This window comes from Trichogramma pretiosum, unplaced genomic scaffold (genome assembly GCF_000599845.2).
Source record: "Trichogramma pretiosum strain Unisexual culture from Peru unplaced genomic scaffold, Tpre_2.0 scaffold75, whole genome shotgun sequence".
Classification (NCBI taxonomy): Eukaryota; Metazoa; Arthropoda; class Insecta; order Hymenoptera; family Trichogrammatidae; genus Trichogramma; species Trichogramma pretiosum.
This window is the reverse complement of record NW_019641613.1, coordinates 13502-32753: the sequence shown is the minus strand read 5'-3', so window position 1 is coordinate 32753 and position 19252 is coordinate 13502. Positions and strand designations below refer to the sequence as shown.

The window sequence follows — 19252 nt, the reverse complement described above, 5'->3', positions numbered from 1 at the left end:
TGCAACAAAAAAATTTTCTCCTTAATAAAGCTAGTTACGCATTTTTTAAGAATGCATCGCCTGCTGTACATCAAACAAATAAATAAATAGGAAAAAATTGCGCATACATTCAGTCGCGCGCGAGCTCGTAATGCTCCGTTAGACGAGCTAGAATATATATAGTAGTACGCAGCCAGTGCAGCAGTTAGCGAATTGTGCAGCGATCAAAGAGCGTGCAATTTTTGTTATATATAGTATACAACTGGCATTTGATATACACACCCGTACATAGATGCGTGTGCGCGATTCGCGAAACATTTTTTAATTTTTCATACGCTCGCGCGCGAATCATACGACTGATAATAATAATAAAATATGAATAAAAAAAGTCATGGAGTATACGAGAGATGGTTCAAATTGCTGCGTAATAATTCGAGAAATGGCGCGCGCGAATATATGACGCAATTGCGACGCTTCGCCGGCGCTTGTACGCGCCTATTATACAACGTATACAGTAGCATGAGTTTTGTCCAGATCGGTGTGATTATTATTACGTGTGATACGTATATATCCGTTGCGAAGTGCAAAAATCGAGCGTAATAACGCGTCGTTTGCATTTTATTGTATACGCTCGACGCGTTCGCACGCGTATCGCTTGCTCGCAATCGCCGGCGCAGGGCAATACGAGATGTGCGCAATGTAGTAGCAGTAGCAGCAGCAGCATCACGTACCGGTGCTGTTACACATGAAAAAAGCTTTACACACGCGCGCGAATATGGTATAGGTGGAAGAAATTTGAATCGTGCTTCTCAGCGTCGTCGTCGCCCGCGTCTCCGCGAATTGTTATTGAACGCTTGTGTGTATCTCAAGAGAGAGAGAGAAGTAGAGAGCTCGAGTCTTCGCGCAAGTCGTGCAAGCTTTACGTGTTTTCCTTTATACGATATATACATTCATGCGGCATTGTATTATAACCACGTGCGGGACATAGCAGCAGCAGCAGCAGCAGCAACAGCAAAGCGACTTTGCTGTGCACACGTATTATCGCGCGCGTTCGCAATTCGAGCGAGAGGGTTGCTTGACCCCGTTGTGGCGCGCTCGGCTACCTACTACGTCTTTTGTACTGCAGGCCTGGCAAATTGCCACTTTTATACTTTCACGGCATACGTGTGTGTATATATCTATGGGCATCGCCGCGGCGAGTGACAAAACTTTATTATACACGTGCTGCTGACGAGAGAGGAACAACTTTTTAAGCGTAATTTTACACGACAGCCTCACACAACGAGTATAGTCACTGCTAAAGCGCTAAAGAGGAGGAATATCTTCGATTTATTCGCGTGGAATTAAGTATAGAATCTGACAACGTATAATTTTGAAAAACCCATACACAAGGCTCTATGATTAGACGTTGGCACGCGGCCTTAACATCGTTGTTCCATGGTACAAGGTGAATTTAATAAACGATGATTTATACCCAGAGCGCAAAAGTCGACCGTGGTCGTAAAATCGAATGTTCCCAAAATTCTCCATAAACATCTACGATCTCCTTTACGACGATCGAGTTGAATTATCTTCGCTCGACGAATATCGGTGACCGAATTACGCATTCTTTTTTCTCTATCTAACTCTGCCTCGCTATCTTTCGAGCAGTGCGCGATATAAATGATTCTCGATATATCGGATTTCTCTCGCTTGCTCCAGTTCTAAACGCGGATCTGAGCAGCTCTATTATCGGCAGCTCCGCGCGCAAGTATCTTAATGCGACTTTATATACGAGAGGGTTCTCTCGAGCGAGCTCGATACATTTCGGTGGCTTGACTCGAGTGTAAGAGGGATGCCATCTTGACGCATGAGGATTTCCGTTTTAGCGCAAGTTGTTGACGCAGTAGGCGGCGGCAGCTTTCGAGTGCTTCAAAGAGCGTGAAAAATAAAAATTATGACGCAGTGCATGACATACGTTTGCCGGTAATTACATTTAAGATGTTTATGTGTGTGCATGTGTGCGAGACATATCCGTTGGTTTATGTTTTATGGTCGAACGTTGACACGCACCTATACTGCGCGTCTTCTCGCTTATCATCTCGGACTGCAGAGACACACATATAATGCGAGCCAATTGACGCGAATGCAGAGCGTTTGATACTCTCTCGTACTCGTCGTACATAGCTCGTATAGCAGTGCGATTACGACGGTCCAGGCCCAATGTATTATACACAGCTCGTACAGCGACGCACGGCAATGATAATGATCGTCGCGTCGTTTGTAAGTGCACAAATAATCGAGCATCAACAGCACAACAACAGTACATAAGTATCGGAGCAATAATGCGCAGTGCCGTGCGTGGTACTGCACGCATGCGATCGAGCAATTTTCTGCGATGAACGTTTAACCGTTCGACGCTCCGTGTACATAATACGTAGCAACTGACCCTTCAATTCATACTATACACACAAGTCTCGAGCGGCTTGTGCGTGGAAACAATGAGTCCGAGTGCAGCGGCAGAAAAACGGAGCAACGACTTTTCTCGCTCTCTGTCGCGCAGCGAGTTCAATCGTATACCCAAGTACAGTAGTACGAAAGCCGGTTTCCAGCCCCCGATGCGCCGCGGCATTATACAAAAGCAAGTCTCGGTATTACTTTGGCCTTTAATCAAGCCTTGGTTTAATAATACGGAAACCTTAGTCGGGCTTTTAAGCGCGCGCTCGCGCCGGCTGCAGCGGCTCTATATGCATCTTTACATGTGGCACGTATACGTTGTAGCAAGTATATAGCGCATAAACACTGCTGCAACTCGCGCTACAACGACGAGCTACCGCTGCTGCAGCACTGCGGACGACCCCAAATAGTTGCAGCTAGTATTTTTCCAAGTCGGGCGAAAAAAAAATGTGACAATACGCGCGCGCGCGCGCGTGTCTGTGTTAAGTAGAATAAAAACAAAGGTTTCGTTCGCTTATGTACGCTGTACGTCGTGTGAGTGTATTTACAACTGCAAGCTGCATAATCGTCGTCCGAGTCCGAGTCCGTATATAGGTATACACGATCACGGGCTAAGCTCGACTGAGCTTTTGTTTTCATTCCAAAAGCGTAGGCGCGAAAAAAAAGTGAGTGAGAGAGAAGTGCTGCATGCGAGACGCGCTGGACGGCATGCCAGGTAGATCACGAGCTCGTTTTTTTATCAGGGCAATCGGTGTACGTAATGTATAAGCACGTGTGTGCATTAGAGATTAAGACAGCGTCCTCGACCGATGTGGAATATTTGGCACCTACCAAGTGGCTGCTCGATTTTCCAAACTGCATTTATATAGGCGATTTATCGAGGCACGTTGAGCACGGCCAACAAAGAGCAAGGATATAAAAGCGGTATATTACACCGATGCAAGTGCGGATAAACAAAGCGTTGCCCCCACAAAAATTATTATTTGCCGCTTACTTAATTGCGGTTGGCAAAATCGAAGCATAATTACAATAGAATATAAAAAACACTTATTGGTTTAAATTAAAAAATTAATGGTTTCCACGTTGGTTTTTTCAAGAAAAAAAGTATTGTTACTACCAATCACGCATCTTTTGACGGAAATAATCAATGTCTGTTTAAATTTATTTAAATCTTTCAGTAGGACGTGTTTGATCAATTTGAGGTCTCATATTATCAAAGTTTATAAAAAATCCAATAGTCAACTAAGCGTTCGTTTCATTCCCGGTTCTAAACAAGACGTGAAAAAATGTTCTTGACTGGTCGAGAGTTGAGCCAAAAAATGTACGGAGAGTAGCAATTAGCAGTCGTCAGGTTAAAAAATTAAGCAATAACCACAACAGCGAACGAAGGCGAGTAATGATATGAGCACACGTTTTAATGAAATTTCAAAAAAGCTTGTATATGAACATCTATATAAGTTTCTATATATTTTTACAATTGTCAAGAAGAAAATCCAAGATTTTGATTACACCACTGATGAGATGTACAGTATTTTCGAGAAAATTGGTATAAGCAATAAATTATTCATAAAGACGGAATTTATCATCTGACGTGAAATTGGATGCCATCGCGCATAATTTCGATCACGAGAAAAATTCATCACATACGTAATCTTAAGAAACGTCGAGAATTTTAGTGGCTGTTTTTCAATGTCGATTTAAAGGGTACCCAAATTCTCAATGATTTTCGTGGACTGTTCTTTGGTGTATTATCATATTACATTTAAACCCAAATTTCTTTTTGCATTGTCACATGCATAGTCTTTGCGATCGTCGTGGACTGTTTTTATGTGAACGAGCAAATAATTTTTACGTCCAAATTTTTTTTCGCACTTGTCGCATGCGAAATCTTTGCGATCTTCATGGACTATTCTTTGGTGTCTTCTGAAATAGCTTAGTTCCTCAAATTTTTTCTCACACTTTTCACATGAATAATCTTTGCGACCTTGGTGTACTGTTTTTTGGCGTACCCTCAAACTGCTTTGAAATCCAAATTTTTTTCTACACTTGACGCATGCGTAATCTTTCTGACCTTCATGAACTAATTTTTGGTGCAACAGCAAATACGATTTCCGTCCAAATTTTTTCTGGCACTTGTCGCATGTGTAATCTTTGCGACCTTCGTATACTTCCTTTTGGTGGACAAGCAAAGTCGGTTTATGTCCAAATTTCTTCTCGCAATTATCGCATTCATAATCTTTGCGACTTTCGTGTACTGTTTTTTGGTGGATAAGCAAATTCCCTTTTTGTCCAAATTTTTTCTCACGCTTGTCGCATGCGTAATCTTTGTGCCCCTCGTGGACTATCCTTTGATGCAAAAGTAACGTAGATTGTCGTCCATATTTCTTCGCGCACTTGTCACATGTAAAATCTTTACGACCTTCGTGGACTGATATTTTGTGATACAATAAATCTGTTTTTCTCCCAAATTTTTTCTCGCATTTGTCACATGCATAATCTTTGTGCCCCTCGTGGACTATTCTTTGATGCAAAAGTAACGTTGATTGTTGTCCATATTTCTTCGCGCACTTGTCACATGCAAAATCTTTACGACCTTCATGAACTGTTATTTGGTGCGAAAGTAAATGATGTTTAAATCCGAATTTCTTCTCACATTTCTCGCATTCGTAATCTTTGCGACTTTCGTGTACTGTTTTTTGGTGGATAAGTAAATTCCCTTTTTGTCCAAATTTTTTCTCACACTTGTCGCATGCGTAATCTATGCGACCCTCGTGGACTATCCGTTGATGCAAAAGTAACGTAGATTGTCGTCCATATTTCTTCGCGCACTTGTCACATGCAAAATCTTTACGACCTTCGTGGACTGATATTTTGTGATACAATAAATCTGTTTTTCTCCCAAATTTTTTCTCGCACTTGTCACATGCAAAATCTTTACGACCTTCGTGGACTGATATTTTGTGATACAATAAATCTGTTTTTCTCCCAAATTTTTTCTCGCATTTGTCACATGCATAATCTTTGTGCCCCTCGTGGACTATTCTTTGATGCAAAAGTAACGTTGATTGTTGTCCATATTTCTTCGCGCACTTGTCACATGCAAAATCTTTACGACCTTCATGAACTGTTATTTGGTGCGAAAGTAAATGATGTTTAAATCCGAATTTCTTTTCACATTTGTCGCATTCGTAATCTTTGCGACTTTCGTGTACTGTTTTTTGGTGGATAAGCAAATTCCCTTTTTGTCCAAATTTTTTCTCACACTTGTCGCATGCGTAATCTTTACGACCTTCGTGGACTGTTCTTTGGTGAGTAAACAAATTCGATTTTAGTCCAAATTTTTTCTCACATTTGTTGCATGCGTAATCTTTGCAACTATCATGGACTGTCTTCTGGTGTAAGAGCAAAGTCACTTTTTTTCCAAATTTTTTATCGCACCAATCGCATACGTAATCTTTTCGACCTCCATGGACTGTCTTTATATGCAAGAGCAAATAATTTTTACTATCAAATCTTTTCGCGCAAATTTCACATAAGTAATTTTTGAAAACTTCATGGAATATTGTTTTGTGTTTAAGTAAAGTTGATTTATTTTCAAATTTCCTCTCGCACTTGTTACATGTGAGATCTTCGCAATCTTTATGTACTAATTTTTGGTGCTTAAGCAAACTTGAATTTTTCACAAATTTTTTCTCGCATCTGCTGCACGTGAAATCTTTTTCGTCATTGTGAATTGTTTCTTGGTGGGTTATCATACTTGATTCCAGTGTAAATACCTTCTGACAAATATCACAAACGTGGTTTTGGTCTTTTGAAATAACAATGTCGTGTTCGCTTAAATTAGGCATCAAAATGGATAACAGTTTTATGAATTTCAAGGAAGTTGTCTCTACAGATAAATTAAACGATGGATCCTTTTATTTAGTGCCACAGAAATTGAGTAAGTAAAACTTTTATTTTGGTATTACAGCTTGTTTCATCGAGAAAGACAACATTCAAACTAAATTGTTTCTACTATAATAAACAAGATCAGTATTTGAGGGGCCATGTCCAACTCGTTTATGAGCATATTGTTTATGATTAAATTACCGATTTATCTGGTTATACATTCTCTGTTCAAATTTGAATCAGTTTAAAATTTAAACTTGGTGACGATTTCTCAAAAAAAACTTTTTAGGCCTTCTAAAACCAAATATACTTTAAAAAAACTCTTTGAAATATCAAGTCAATATCATAAATTATAAAAAAAATTAATATTCATTCCAAAATTTGTCGCCGCTCTCCGTTACCGCCTCCAAGCCATGGCGTGGTTGGGGTGGTTTGCGTGCTCCGTCACTGACTGACGTGTGAGAGCTGTCATTCGATTTTTCAGTCTCAGCGATGACTGAATTTGACGCATTCGATGTAATTTTTTTTATGAAGAAAAAAAAAGGATGAATCATTCTGAGGATTCGTATTAAAGCGTATGTTTAGTCAGGACAAATCATTGTTATATAGATTTTTCATCTGATCCAAGAAATTGGCACTAGTATATAATTGTATAAGCTGGAAATCATACAGACCTTGAAAACAGAAAAAGCGTTCTTGTCTCGACGTTAATTAGCGTGAAATCGAACATGACTAATTGACGCGCTCTCCGTACTGTTATATATAGCCGAATGGCGATCTACGCCAACCGAATCGCATCGATATGGCATGTAGCGAACAATAACGTGCATTAATATACTCTGTGCAACAGTTATACAAGTTTTCAACGCACTCGCATCTACACGTGACGATCGTAGCAGAGCACGCGTGTCGCGTTATTGGCACTACATGTCACTCTTAATTAGAAAATATTTGCAAGTACTTATATATATTTACTAATCGAACGCAAACAAAGTAAAGCTTGCATGATGTGAACTCGAAAGAGATGTCGTTTTTCGATGCTCACTTTTTAATCCCTCCACGACGAATATTGAACGATGATGCGCGCACTCGAAAATAAGAAAAGCTCTCGAGTTCGACTCTCTCTCTCTTTCTCCCGCGAGAACGAAAAAAAGACTTGAAAGTTGATCGATTTTAGCGATACGCGATACACACGGCCCCGCAGCGAGAGCTCGAAGCAATATGCGCTGCGTGAGTCGATATCGGGGCACGAGCTTTTATGCTTATGTTTATCGATACGCCAAGATCTTGGAGCTTTTTTTCGTGACCCCTCACCCATCTAAGTAAAAGTCTGCGCTGTACAGGGTAGTTCAAATAGTAGTGTGCGGGTGTCTATGTAGCGAGCGATGAGTCAGCGAAAAATTTTCGACTCATTGTAGCGTGGTTGGGCTCGCAGCGATGCTACTGTATATACTGCGGCGTGACGAGGGCACACACGGGTGTGGTATGCTTGCCATTATATGGGTACGCGATATACCATGGCATCGATAACAACAATGGAAAAAAGGGGTGTGGAGCATCTTCGCGGTAGCGTCGTACAACGTGATATAGTTAAAGTACACACATCGTTCGCACTCGCTCGTTTGTGCAATGAGTATATAGCAGCATGCAGATACCAATATGTAGAGTACAAAGGCGCTGCTGCTGCTGTTGCTTAACGAGTCTAAATGGGATAGGGTCATCAGAACGCGATCGTTTTCTTTTAACACGTAGTGCGCAGTGAGAATCGAGTTGTAGTAGTTAGATGGGCATGCACCGTGTACGGTTCGGTGGGGCTTCGTTTATGCGTTCGCAGCTCGACTCTTCTCGTCGCTTTCGAGCGTACTCGCGTTGACGAGACAGAGACTATTGGAAAAATTATACACGATTTGCGCGCGTGGAATGCAAATCAATGTCGCGGTTATACGTACGCATTGTCTACCTGGAATAAACAAAAAAAAAAAAATAAGCCCCCCCGTCGAAAGCGAATCTATTATAATTGAAACGCTGACGCTTCTCGTTGCCACAACGATTGCGAAATGCGAGGACTTTTGCGGAGGACGAATCAATATAATGCCACTTCTCGCTATGCCGGCATGGTGGCGTGTGTATACAATACAAATACAAAGTGTATACTCGTTTATAGCGTATCAACGCGCCGAGCCGAGCTGCAGACATGCAATATCTTACACTCGTGCTAGACGCGAATAATGCAACGAAGCACGTCGTGCCAATTTAAATGGATTACTTTAAAAGTACATAGGACATTTATGATTGCATGTATACGTATGTGATACGTGAGCGACGTAAAACAAACGAGACCGGATTATATTATACATGTAGAGAAGTTTGTACATACACGAATCGCCACTGTGTCGTTGATGATAATTATACATCAAAGTAGAAAAGTTAATCAAGCGGCTGGCTCGCACTAGTGTATAGTGCTGAGATTTTTGACCAATAACAACGGCGCTACAATAACAAAAAAACAATGAGTAAAAAGAAAAGAACAAGGCAGCGAACTTTTTGTTTTCTGTATCTCCCCCTTTTTCCATCTCTCCTCGGTCTTGTTCGCGCTTCTGTTTCTTTTATATTTTTGTTCAAAGTGGCAAATGTTATCGATTCGATTAACGTGTCTCGAAACACGCACGACTTAAAGCTCACAGCTCGTACAAAGAGCTGTCGAAGAATTTCATTTTTTTCACGCGCCGCGTGCGGACTTTATAGCACGCGAGCCTAATGAATCTCTCACGATAGCTTAATTAATTTTTTAATTGCCAACTCTTGTTTTTGAGCTTAAATGCTTTCAGACATGCACGATATCGAGGGATCTTTTTTCCTGTTTAGAAAATATTTGATGTCGATCCTGATATTCGATAAAATTTTTCTTTTTATGCATCTCTGATCGTTAAAATTACCAAAGCTTGCGAGAGATAATATCATATTTTAAAATAGAATAACCAATGTTTCATAAAGTATTCTGTACCGTATTGATTAATTTTCACGGTCGCCCTTTAACGGCGACAACACTTTTTACAATCTATCGAGGTACTAATACGTTCGGCATTATCGAGGCACGATTCATAAAGGGGGGACGATGCGATTGTAGGCAAAGTAGTATACGGTACCTCGAAATATTCGTCACCATCGGGCTCGCGGCATTGACTTACTTTTTTGTTCTATTAGCCAACGGCGAGAGGCATGCGCGTATACGCACGCACGCACATCACGAAAATAGACCATCGAGCATTTGGACTTGTAGCAAACGAATGAATATATATGCTGTACGGGACTCTTGTTATGAACACAAGAGTAGCCAAGCGCAAATTTTCCACAAATTTATATGGAATAGCGGGTCATTTTTGCGGTATCAGGGTAATTAACGACACCTTGTGCGGCGACGGTGGCCAACGCACAAGCCATGATTGTGTAAACAACTCGAGATGCTTTTAACGTTGTGCAAAAAGTGCACACATAATAATTGTATGTTTTGTTTTTGTTTCTTTCTCGTTAAAGATCATTAATATTACGTAGTTCGAAAGTTTACTGCACATTTCACGAACGTGACCGAATTTCAATACATTAATTTTATCGACGATTACTTTTCGACTGAAAGTGTATTTTTTTTTTTTTTAAGAAAAAACTCATTGTAAAATTCCAGCAATTTTTTTTTCACTCCAACTTTCTGGAATCTACCGTCGCATAGATGTCAACGTTTAAAGCTAAAGAACAAACATGCACACTCGATCCGTAACTTTCTAACGAATGGAGCTCGACGGTCATGGTTCGCCGACTTTTGGGTAATAAAACGAACGAGAGAAATACTTTGCGACTGAAAATCTGGATATATACGTTTGAAATACAGCTCGCTGCACACTCTCCAGTTTTAGTCCAGAAATAGACGACTCGATTAAAGATCAATTTTCGATACTTGCAAGCTGTTTGAAATTTAAATTTCGATACCATGTACCAGCTCAGAAGATAACAGATCGATGTTATAAAAACAAAAAGTATTAACTTACTCTTCGATAGAGGTAAAAAGATTCGGTTGTAAAGTGGAATTGGTACAAAAGCAATCATTTGTTTAAAATTTTGACGATAGTGACGAATTGACTTTTTGCTAAAGTACGAGCATTTTGAAATTCTTCTTTATCCTCAATAATTTGTAACACTCTACGCTGTTGTAATCACGGATTGACGCTGTACTAAAAAGCCGTCGGATTCAAATTTTTCTTTGAGTTGTGTGCATTCATGCATATTCTTATTTTAATCTTCATAATTATTCGCTAAATTGTGAGGTAAAATTTTTAATAGGATTTATCAAAGTTCCTTTCCATCTCATTATAAAAAACTTTATAGGCTATAGCATACTTTTCTTCTGTCTTTCTGTCGATTGGTAATCGCACAACTTGGAAAATTGAATGTTAATCAGTGTTCAATTCATAACGATGGATATTTTTGACATTATTATTTACTGAAATAAAAATTTTAGCAATAATTTCGACACAGAAATGAACGATGATAAATATCTTGTATACTTTCACCAGACACCAAAAATTAAAATTGAGCCCACACTTTGGTAGAGTGCTCACCATTTTATGACTAGTTTTAGGTTCATGAAAATTTAACACGTAAGAGTCTTTAGAACTGGACAAATAATTTTTCAATATTTTATGTCCATAATAGTTCCACGTTTTTTTCTAATGACCTTTGTTTGAGAAATTTCGAATGACTGGAAATACTCTACTACTAACATTTTAGTTTATAATATGTCTTCATTGTAGAGGTAGTTACAAATGCGTGCGCAGTACGACTTATCAATTTGTACATAGTTTAAAAGTAAAGCAGGCGCTCATGTTACCACAAGCCGTATACAATAATTATTTGGTTCGGCCTGGTAGTGGCTATTAATAATAATGAAGTAATAATGATATGAATAGTATTTTTACTTTCTCACTTGCAGAATTACAAATAAAGATTCTCGCCATCTATAGTGTTGGAGACTTAAAGTAGTATCACCGGAAGTGATTGAAAACTGGTCTGAACTTTTTGGAAAAATTAAATTTTTATTTTTAGGCCATTTAAAATGCACTAATTGCACACTAATACATAAATGGCCGTGTACTTTAAAACATTTAAAATGGTCATTTTTAAATCTGAGAACTTTAATGTTTACACTTACAATCATAGAAAATCATCTCATTGAATATTAACAATGTTCAAAATAAACTCATACAACGCCGTCAATTTTTGTTCAAATACACATTTTGTTTTGTTTTCAGTTCACAAAAATTTTCCCAAATTTTTTATTTTAAACAAAATTGTTTTTATTTTAAATTTTGTGAACTGTAAATGTAACAAAACATTTAAATGGTAAATAATAAAAACCAATTAATTAAATTTCATTCCCCACTAGCATTTCAAACTCAACGTAAATTTAGAAATGTTATGATCAAGATCAAAAGAGCGCGAAAAACCTATTTAAACATTAAACATGGACGGTAAATTTTAAATTCACATTACAAAAATACGCGTAGACGAGAAATGTTGTTTTCATACCTAAAAAGCACGCTTTGGTCCCAAAGAAATACGTTTGCTGCAAAGCGTGTAAGGTGCGGGTGTGGGTCAGAAGAGCAGCACATACATGACACACACAGACACACACAACCAAACATAAACGCGGAAGAGGAGGTAGTAACAGCTGCAGCAGCTGCCGCTACTCTTCGTGCGCTCATCATTGTTGATCTTTTATACGAAAACGAGTCTCGAGACCAGCCGTTCGCGCGCGGACGAAGACTCTTTTGCCCACACGCTGCTGCTGGGGATTATGTACCATGCTCATAATATGTAGGCGCGTTTGTGGAGTACTTTTCAAAATGAGGTGCACGTGAAGCGCGCACGACGACTACGAGCACGATGCCTCGTCTGAAATCTCGTCGTTTTATCTTTAATTGCGTCTACTTTGGAAAATAGAGCCGAGTAAATTCGTACCTATGGTTTCATACACGAAACGCTGTTGGTTTTTTTCTGACGAATATGCAGAAAAAGTTCAGAGCGGAAATCTAGAAAGAGCCGATGTAGAATTAATGTACCAGAGTTCAAAGGTAACAGCGATAACTACAATGAACTCTTGTCGTTGAACGATTGTCGGGTATTTCTTTATTCCAATGTAGTGATCGAGAAAGTCAAGCGTGGTCGTGTATATTTCCATACGTGCATAACCATTGTCGATAGAATTCAATAGCGAAATTATGCAATCGTGAATTTAAAATGTTTTTTATACGTTCTTGAAAGAAATAGAATTTCGACGTCGATCGAGGCTATACACGAGCGTTTTCGAAAAATTGCACGAGTTACGAAAAAAAAGGAAGCGCTCAAGTATCCGTCTGTTCCGAGTCTTACCGAGAACGGTTTAAAAATTTCAATTCCAGCGCACATCCACGAAACACTTGACGATTCGCTGCTTTTTACACACAAATTTGCTGCTACTGCTGCTGCTGCTGCAACGACACGTCGAGGGGTATCTCATTACTCTCCGATGTCCATCGAATTTCCATGACATTCTCGCGCGCTCGCTGCATTGTATATTACGTTTCTATGAAAACAATCGCATCGACTCGAGGCAGGAGTTGCGATAAAAATTGAGTCAAGGTTTACATTCGTACACGTATACTTGCACTTATACCAATTATATTATGAACTGTCATCTCGCGCGCGAGATTTTCATAACAGCTTGAAATTTAACGCTGAGCAGATGTCTCGGACTCTCTATACGACGCTCGTTTGTATACAACAAAGATGCGAGGTGTAATCTTTTGGGACCTTGAGTACGAGCCTGTAATGTATTCTATATAAAAACGGAGCCAAATGCAGATTAGTTCGTGTATACATGTATCATTGAAAGCAACATCGTCTGCGCACTGCGACTTAATTGAACCTAATTCAACTGGAGCTCGCGGAGAGGGAGAAAAATACAGAAATCACGTCGTTGCGTCGATGATCGCTTCGCGATGTCGACAAAGAGGCATCAGCAGCAGCAGTAGATCGCTCTGAATGGAAGCACATTTCTGAAAAAAGCCAACCTGTGTACAGTATGATTTAGCAATTTTCTAAGAAGCAACTGCTAACAATGAAAATCCGACGCCCGCACTGCGTTCGTTTTCTTTCTTTGTTGTGTGCTGTACATTAAAAAAAAGAGAAAGAAGGAGAGGAAAAAATCGCTCGCAACACAGAGGGGCTGCTCAGCAGCGACTATTGTTAACTTTGGCGCGCAGCGCGACGTCCGACAGAGATAGATTTTGGATCATTTTCTCGCAGCGTGAGGAAACGAATACGCTCGTACATAAAGCTGCTGCGTACTTTTGTAGCAGTGCGCGTCGTTGTTCCCTCGAGTTCTCATGCTGCTCGTAGCTTTATGTACGAGGCTACTTACTTACTTGCCGCACACACGGAATCCTATATGTAGAGGACAGGACGCGCGGGTACACGGGATATTTGCTCAGTGCTATGTTCGCCTCCCGCATGAGACGCGAGTCTATTACCTTTGGCTACAAAATGAAGAAGCGTAAAGAGAGCTCGTTGTTGTATGCACCGAGGAGGCCGTGTTTATATAAATATGTTGAAGCATCGCGGTGAAGAGAAACAGCTCTGAAGTGGACCACACACGTGCGCGCGAGGATCGCTGAACGTTGTATTTTTTTAAAAGTATTTTGCAAGCTCTTTGCAAGCTGCATCAAAACATTCGCAAAGTCTGGATCAAAGAACAGGGCGCCGTTATTTTGAAATTCTATCGAGGAATCGTGCGCTAGACTAAGCCCAAGTACTTACTGCACCACATAGCGCAGTCTATACTGAATAGCGTCGCGTCAGTTTCGTGCCGTTCGAAACCTCGACAACTCTCTCTCTCTCTCTCTCTATATATACATATATAATCTAGAAGATCCGAATTCGAAATGCATTTTTCATCGTCTGGCCTGTGCCGCTGCCTGTGGAACATTCCTACTCCACGCGCTGCAGTTAACAAGTTCGCAACTTGGCTGCTGCTGCTGCTGTGTGCAATGCTTCTTACGTGTGCCCGAGCACTGTGTGTGACATATAACGCGCGCGCCCGAGCTCTATTCCCACCCGCGCGCTCCAGTGCACCCGTTCGTGAGCGCGCGGTATTACGTATATATAATGCGCTGCGAGCGAGAGATACACAGTATGCATAGCATCATTTTCGAAACGGTGAACTTTTCTCGCTCGCGAAATAACTGGGACGAAACGATAAATACTTGATATTACATGCCACGCGAGCAGCGAAAGCACACCGAGCTTGCAGTAGTGGTAGCAGTAGCTGCCACCGTGGCGAGCTTTTTCTTTTGCTCCACTCGACTCGACTGTAATATTATACTTTATTTGGGCAGATCGCGTACACGAGGCATAAATATATACGATTCGAACGCGCAAAACATCTAAATCAACGACGTTATCGCTCTAATGCGCACTGCTGCTTCTGCTGCTGATTTGCTATATAGCGGTTTGTACAAGCGGCGCGATCGAGGCGTGACGGGACGATCTTGCGCTGCTCGCTACACATCCAAGCGTGTGTGCGGATATAATATTTAGAAGCACGAGCTGATGAAAATTCAAAAGCGTCCATACACATAAATGTTCAGATAGGTGTATAAAATACTGGAGCAAGTATAGAAAGGCGAATATTGCTCGGCAGTTAATGTCAAGTTCACGACGCCGTATATATACACCAAATGTATACGCGAGCGAGCGATCGTGAAAACGTCCGCAGGTCCGAAACTATTGTAAAGGCAGGCGTGCGCGAAGCTCGCGTGATGTTGTATTTATATACACCCAACTACTCGCACATATACAGCATTTAGCGGCTACGTAGCAGTGCATAGTATATAATAGCGTGGCTGCTGCAATATATATGGCCGATTCTCTGTGAAATCGAATGGCCAAAAAATTTTTTTTTCTGCAAATATGAAAAACTTGCTGTTCCCGATGTCAGAAATGTCCCCAAATTTTATTAGAATTTTTGGGACCATCTATCACTCTTTTTCAGGGGCCCGAAGTTGGCCATTTTAGGGTTTTTTTGAAATTCATGAAAAATCACAAATATTCAAATAATTCCTGGATCAGGGTAGAATGATTCAAAAGTAAAAGTGCCCAGCAACTTTTTTGTTGGAAATTGTCCAAATTTTCAGAAAAAAAATATGCCAAAGTGATTGGAACAATCTAGGTAAATGTAAAGCAAAAAAACTGCAAAAAAAACATAAAACAAGAAATCTACTCGAGTTCGAACCGGACTTTCATTTCCTAAACTATGTAAAAAGCTTCCCAAAGATGTCAACTACTGCCTGATAAAGTTTTGTAATGGGTCTTAAAGTTTAACGCAATGTAGACAACAATGTGTGGCGAAAAACATGCAAAAAAGGTCAAAAATAGGCCCAAAATGCCTAAAATCACCAAAAACAGCCATTTTCAGGCCTTTTTTGCATGTTTTTCGCCACACATTGTTGTCTACATTGCGTTAAACTTTAAGACCCATTACAAAACTTTATCAGGCATTAGTTGACATCTTTGGGAAGCTTTTTACATAGTTTAGGAAATGAAAGTCCGGTTCGAACTCGAGTAGATTTCTTGTTTTATGTTTTTTTTTTAGTTTTTTTGCTTTACATTTACCTAGATTGTTCCAATCACTTTGGCATATTTTTTTTCTGAAAATTTGGACAATTTCCAACAAAAAAGTTGCTGGGCACTTTTACTTTTGAATCATTCTACTTTAATCCAGGAATTATTTTAATATTTGTGATTTTTCATGAATTTCAAAAAAACCCTAAAATGGCCAACTTCGGGCCCCTGAAAAAGAGTGATAGATGGTCCCAAAAATTCTAATAAAATTTGGGGACATTTCTGACATCGGGAACAGCAAGTTTTTCATATTTGCAGAAAAAAAAATTTTTTGGCCATTCGATTTCACAGAGAATCGCCCATATATATATATATATATATATATATATATGTATCGCACTGCACACACGTACGTATACAATCGTACTCTACTAGAGTGCAAAATAAGAAAGCGAGTGAGTGTTAGAGAGAGAGAGAGAGAGAGAGAAGGGCGAGCGAGTCAACGACCTCGCGGTGCACGCCCGAAACGCAAACGGCCGAGTAAAACTTCGTTACTCACTGCGTTACGTTAGACGACCGTATATATACGTTATATTAAAATAAGAAGATTTTTTAACGAAGACAACGACCCGACGAGGCTTGTGACGCAGCGAATAAGAAGAAGAAAGACGACAACGGCAAAAAGACGTATAATCGCAAGTCGCTCTCTAAATCGCGCGCACGCAAGCACGAACTTAGAATATCGAAGCTTTTGCGCTCTCTCGCGCACACTCTTCTTCATCTCGCGCGCTCTTTCTCGAAATTGTGAAATATAGGATGTGCGTCGCAGTTTTTGATTTATAATACGTAGTCGTTGCTTGAGAATCGTCGATACGGATAAACCGAATATAATATTCGCGAGAGATGCGTGTATCGTTCGGGTCGAATATATGTGTGTTTATCAAAATCTAAAGTACATATCGTAAACGAGAAAGAGCTTGACGCAACTTTCCTCGCGAGCTTACGCGGAGCGCGAAATATCTAAAGCGAAAAAATTATACGTACACACGCGCGCGCGTCATGGAGAATGCAAATTTAAAACCTTTTATTATTATAGACTCGCTCGGCGCTGCAGGTGACTTTCACCTCTCTCGCGCGGTGCACACACGCGAGCTTTGTATGCACACACGCGCGCGCACACACAGACAGACGGGCACGCGGCGCGCGTAACGCAGACTGACACTTACACGTGCAGTGGCAAACGGTCTCGGTATACGAGAGTGGAAAAATTGATTCGATTTTACAAGCTTCATAGGCGTGTCGTATGTATGCGTGCGTGTGCAGTAAGCCGCGTAACAAATGATTGGTATTTTTTACGCATGGAATAGCCGGGTGCATCATCGTGCGCGATTTTCGCAAGCGGGAGAAACGCGATGAAAAACCCATAATCTCGCGAGGCAGATGGGGGGGCCGATGTGCACACGGCGACGACGATGTGGAAAAATTAAACGCGTCTATAATTATCACCGAGCTCGAGGCAAATTTTTCACTCCGAGACGGAGCCTCGTCCCGGACTGTGAGTATATAATGTTGCACCTTACGCATTGCACAATGCACTCGTTGTACATCATCAATTGTATACGCGCTATGCTCAATCGTGTACTCTTACAATCACGTATAAGGGCGAATTTGCTTGCTATCGTGCGTACACGAATCGAGGTTTAGGTGGGCATATAATATAATACGAAGTCGAGGCAGAGGGGTTAAAAAGAGCAAAGCGCGCCGTGTATGCGTAGTGCGTACTGTGGCTGTGCGCGGGGGTGCGAGCCTTGCGCTCGCTGCTGCTTCGCGCGTATATCTATATTTTACTCACAAATACATGCAGCGTAACATGTGCAGAGAGAGAGAGAGAGAGAGAAAACAGAACAAAAGAGAGACAGACGCAGAAAGAGAAAAGTAAAACAGGATGCATTAGTCGAATAGCAGAATAGCGACGACGACTCACCAAAATATTTGTCGGGCTCGAGGCCGGAGTCTTTGTCAAGGCCGCAGATGACAAAGTAGTCGGCGAATCTCGTCGTCTGATGCTGCTGTTGCTGCTGCTGCTGCTGGTCCGAGACGCGGTACGAGCCTCCGTTCATCGCTTCGATCTCTCGAACCTATACTCGGGCCAGCCGCGCTCTTTATATTGCTCTCGGCATCAACTGCAGCGAGTGTCAGATACCGCGCTCGCTGTATTGTGTCCGTGTGTCGCGCGCGCGCGTGTGTGATAAAACAATCACGATACTCGAATTTACTCGCTGACTGTACTAAGCTGCTGTTGCTGCTGCTGTATCAATACGCCAACGTCGTCGTTGCACAGGCTGCACTGCATCGACACAGCTCCAAATAGCTATTGGCTCCGAATTTATCAGCGGAGTCCAAGTCGACGAAGACGACGACGCGTGTTTCGCGATAACTCTCGTGCGACAACAACCCCACTAGGCGCGTACCGCACGCTGGCCTGTGGTTGCACGTATATCGTGTATGAAATCAGCAGAACGACAAAAAAACAACAACAAGCACGGACACACGGGACTTTGTCCGGCCGCGTGCAGCACGACAGCGAGAGTATATACTACATGTATAATATTATCGAGCGTCTATGTCGTCCGACGTTTTTCAAGTAGCGAGCATAATTGCACGGAACAACAACGAAAACCACGCACACACATACACACACACACACACACACACACAAACACTGGCACTCGACGAAGTTTTGAGAGCTTTAGCGCGTACGAGATGCACGAGGCACGACAAATCCTCTTTGACGTTTATATCTTGGTCGTGTGTACATACATTTGCGTCGCGCGCTATCAAGTCTTTTCAGCCTTCTTGTATATAGCTCGTATATGTATACAGCTCCGTGCAGAAGCTCGGCTCGTGCTCTACTGCTTTGGAGTTCGTCTCGACTCGCGTCTCCCCCTCGTTGCTCACGCTTTATATATATACCTTATATATACTTATACATGCATACGTATATATATTGCTAAAAGCGACTGCTCTGTGTGTGCGTGTGTATGTGTGTGTCGACGTAAATGTATACGCCTTCTGCTACGCTGTTACAGAGCTTGGCTTTTTCCCTCTGCTGCTTTTAAAGCGAGAGGGAAAAAACGATGCTGCTGCGTTCGCGTCGACGACTACGATGTTTGCGTTGATTGATCCGCTCGGCTGCTGCTGCGTCTGCGTTAGCTCACTGCCTCACTGCTGCTGATCTTCGCCGCGCTGCGCTGCTGTTCCAGCGAGTTTGCACGCACTCTTTTCTATATTCTAAAGCGCT

At 41.3% G+C, this 19252-nt stretch overlaps 1 protein-coding gene across 4 annotated transcripts in view; it reads right to left on the bottom strand.

Annotated features, from left to right (window-relative positions):
- LOC106657744 (DENN domain-containing protein 5B) overlaps window positions 1–19105 on the bottom strand; it is a 29646-nt gene extending 10541 nt beyond the window's left edge. For 3 of the 4 annotated variants that reach the window (XM_014379418.2, XM_014379419.2, XM_014379416.2), the window contains exon 1: window positions 17936–19104. In XM_014379418.2, coding sequence (XP_014234904.1) covers window positions 17936–18071 — 136 coding nt within the window. In that variant the 5' untranslated portion in view covers window positions 18072–19104. Of the gene's footprint in view, window positions 1–17935 lie in introns of all 4 variants that reach the window. The other variant, XM_014379415.2, reaches the window with a different exon arrangement.
- Window positions 19106–19252: the final 147 nt, after the last annotated feature.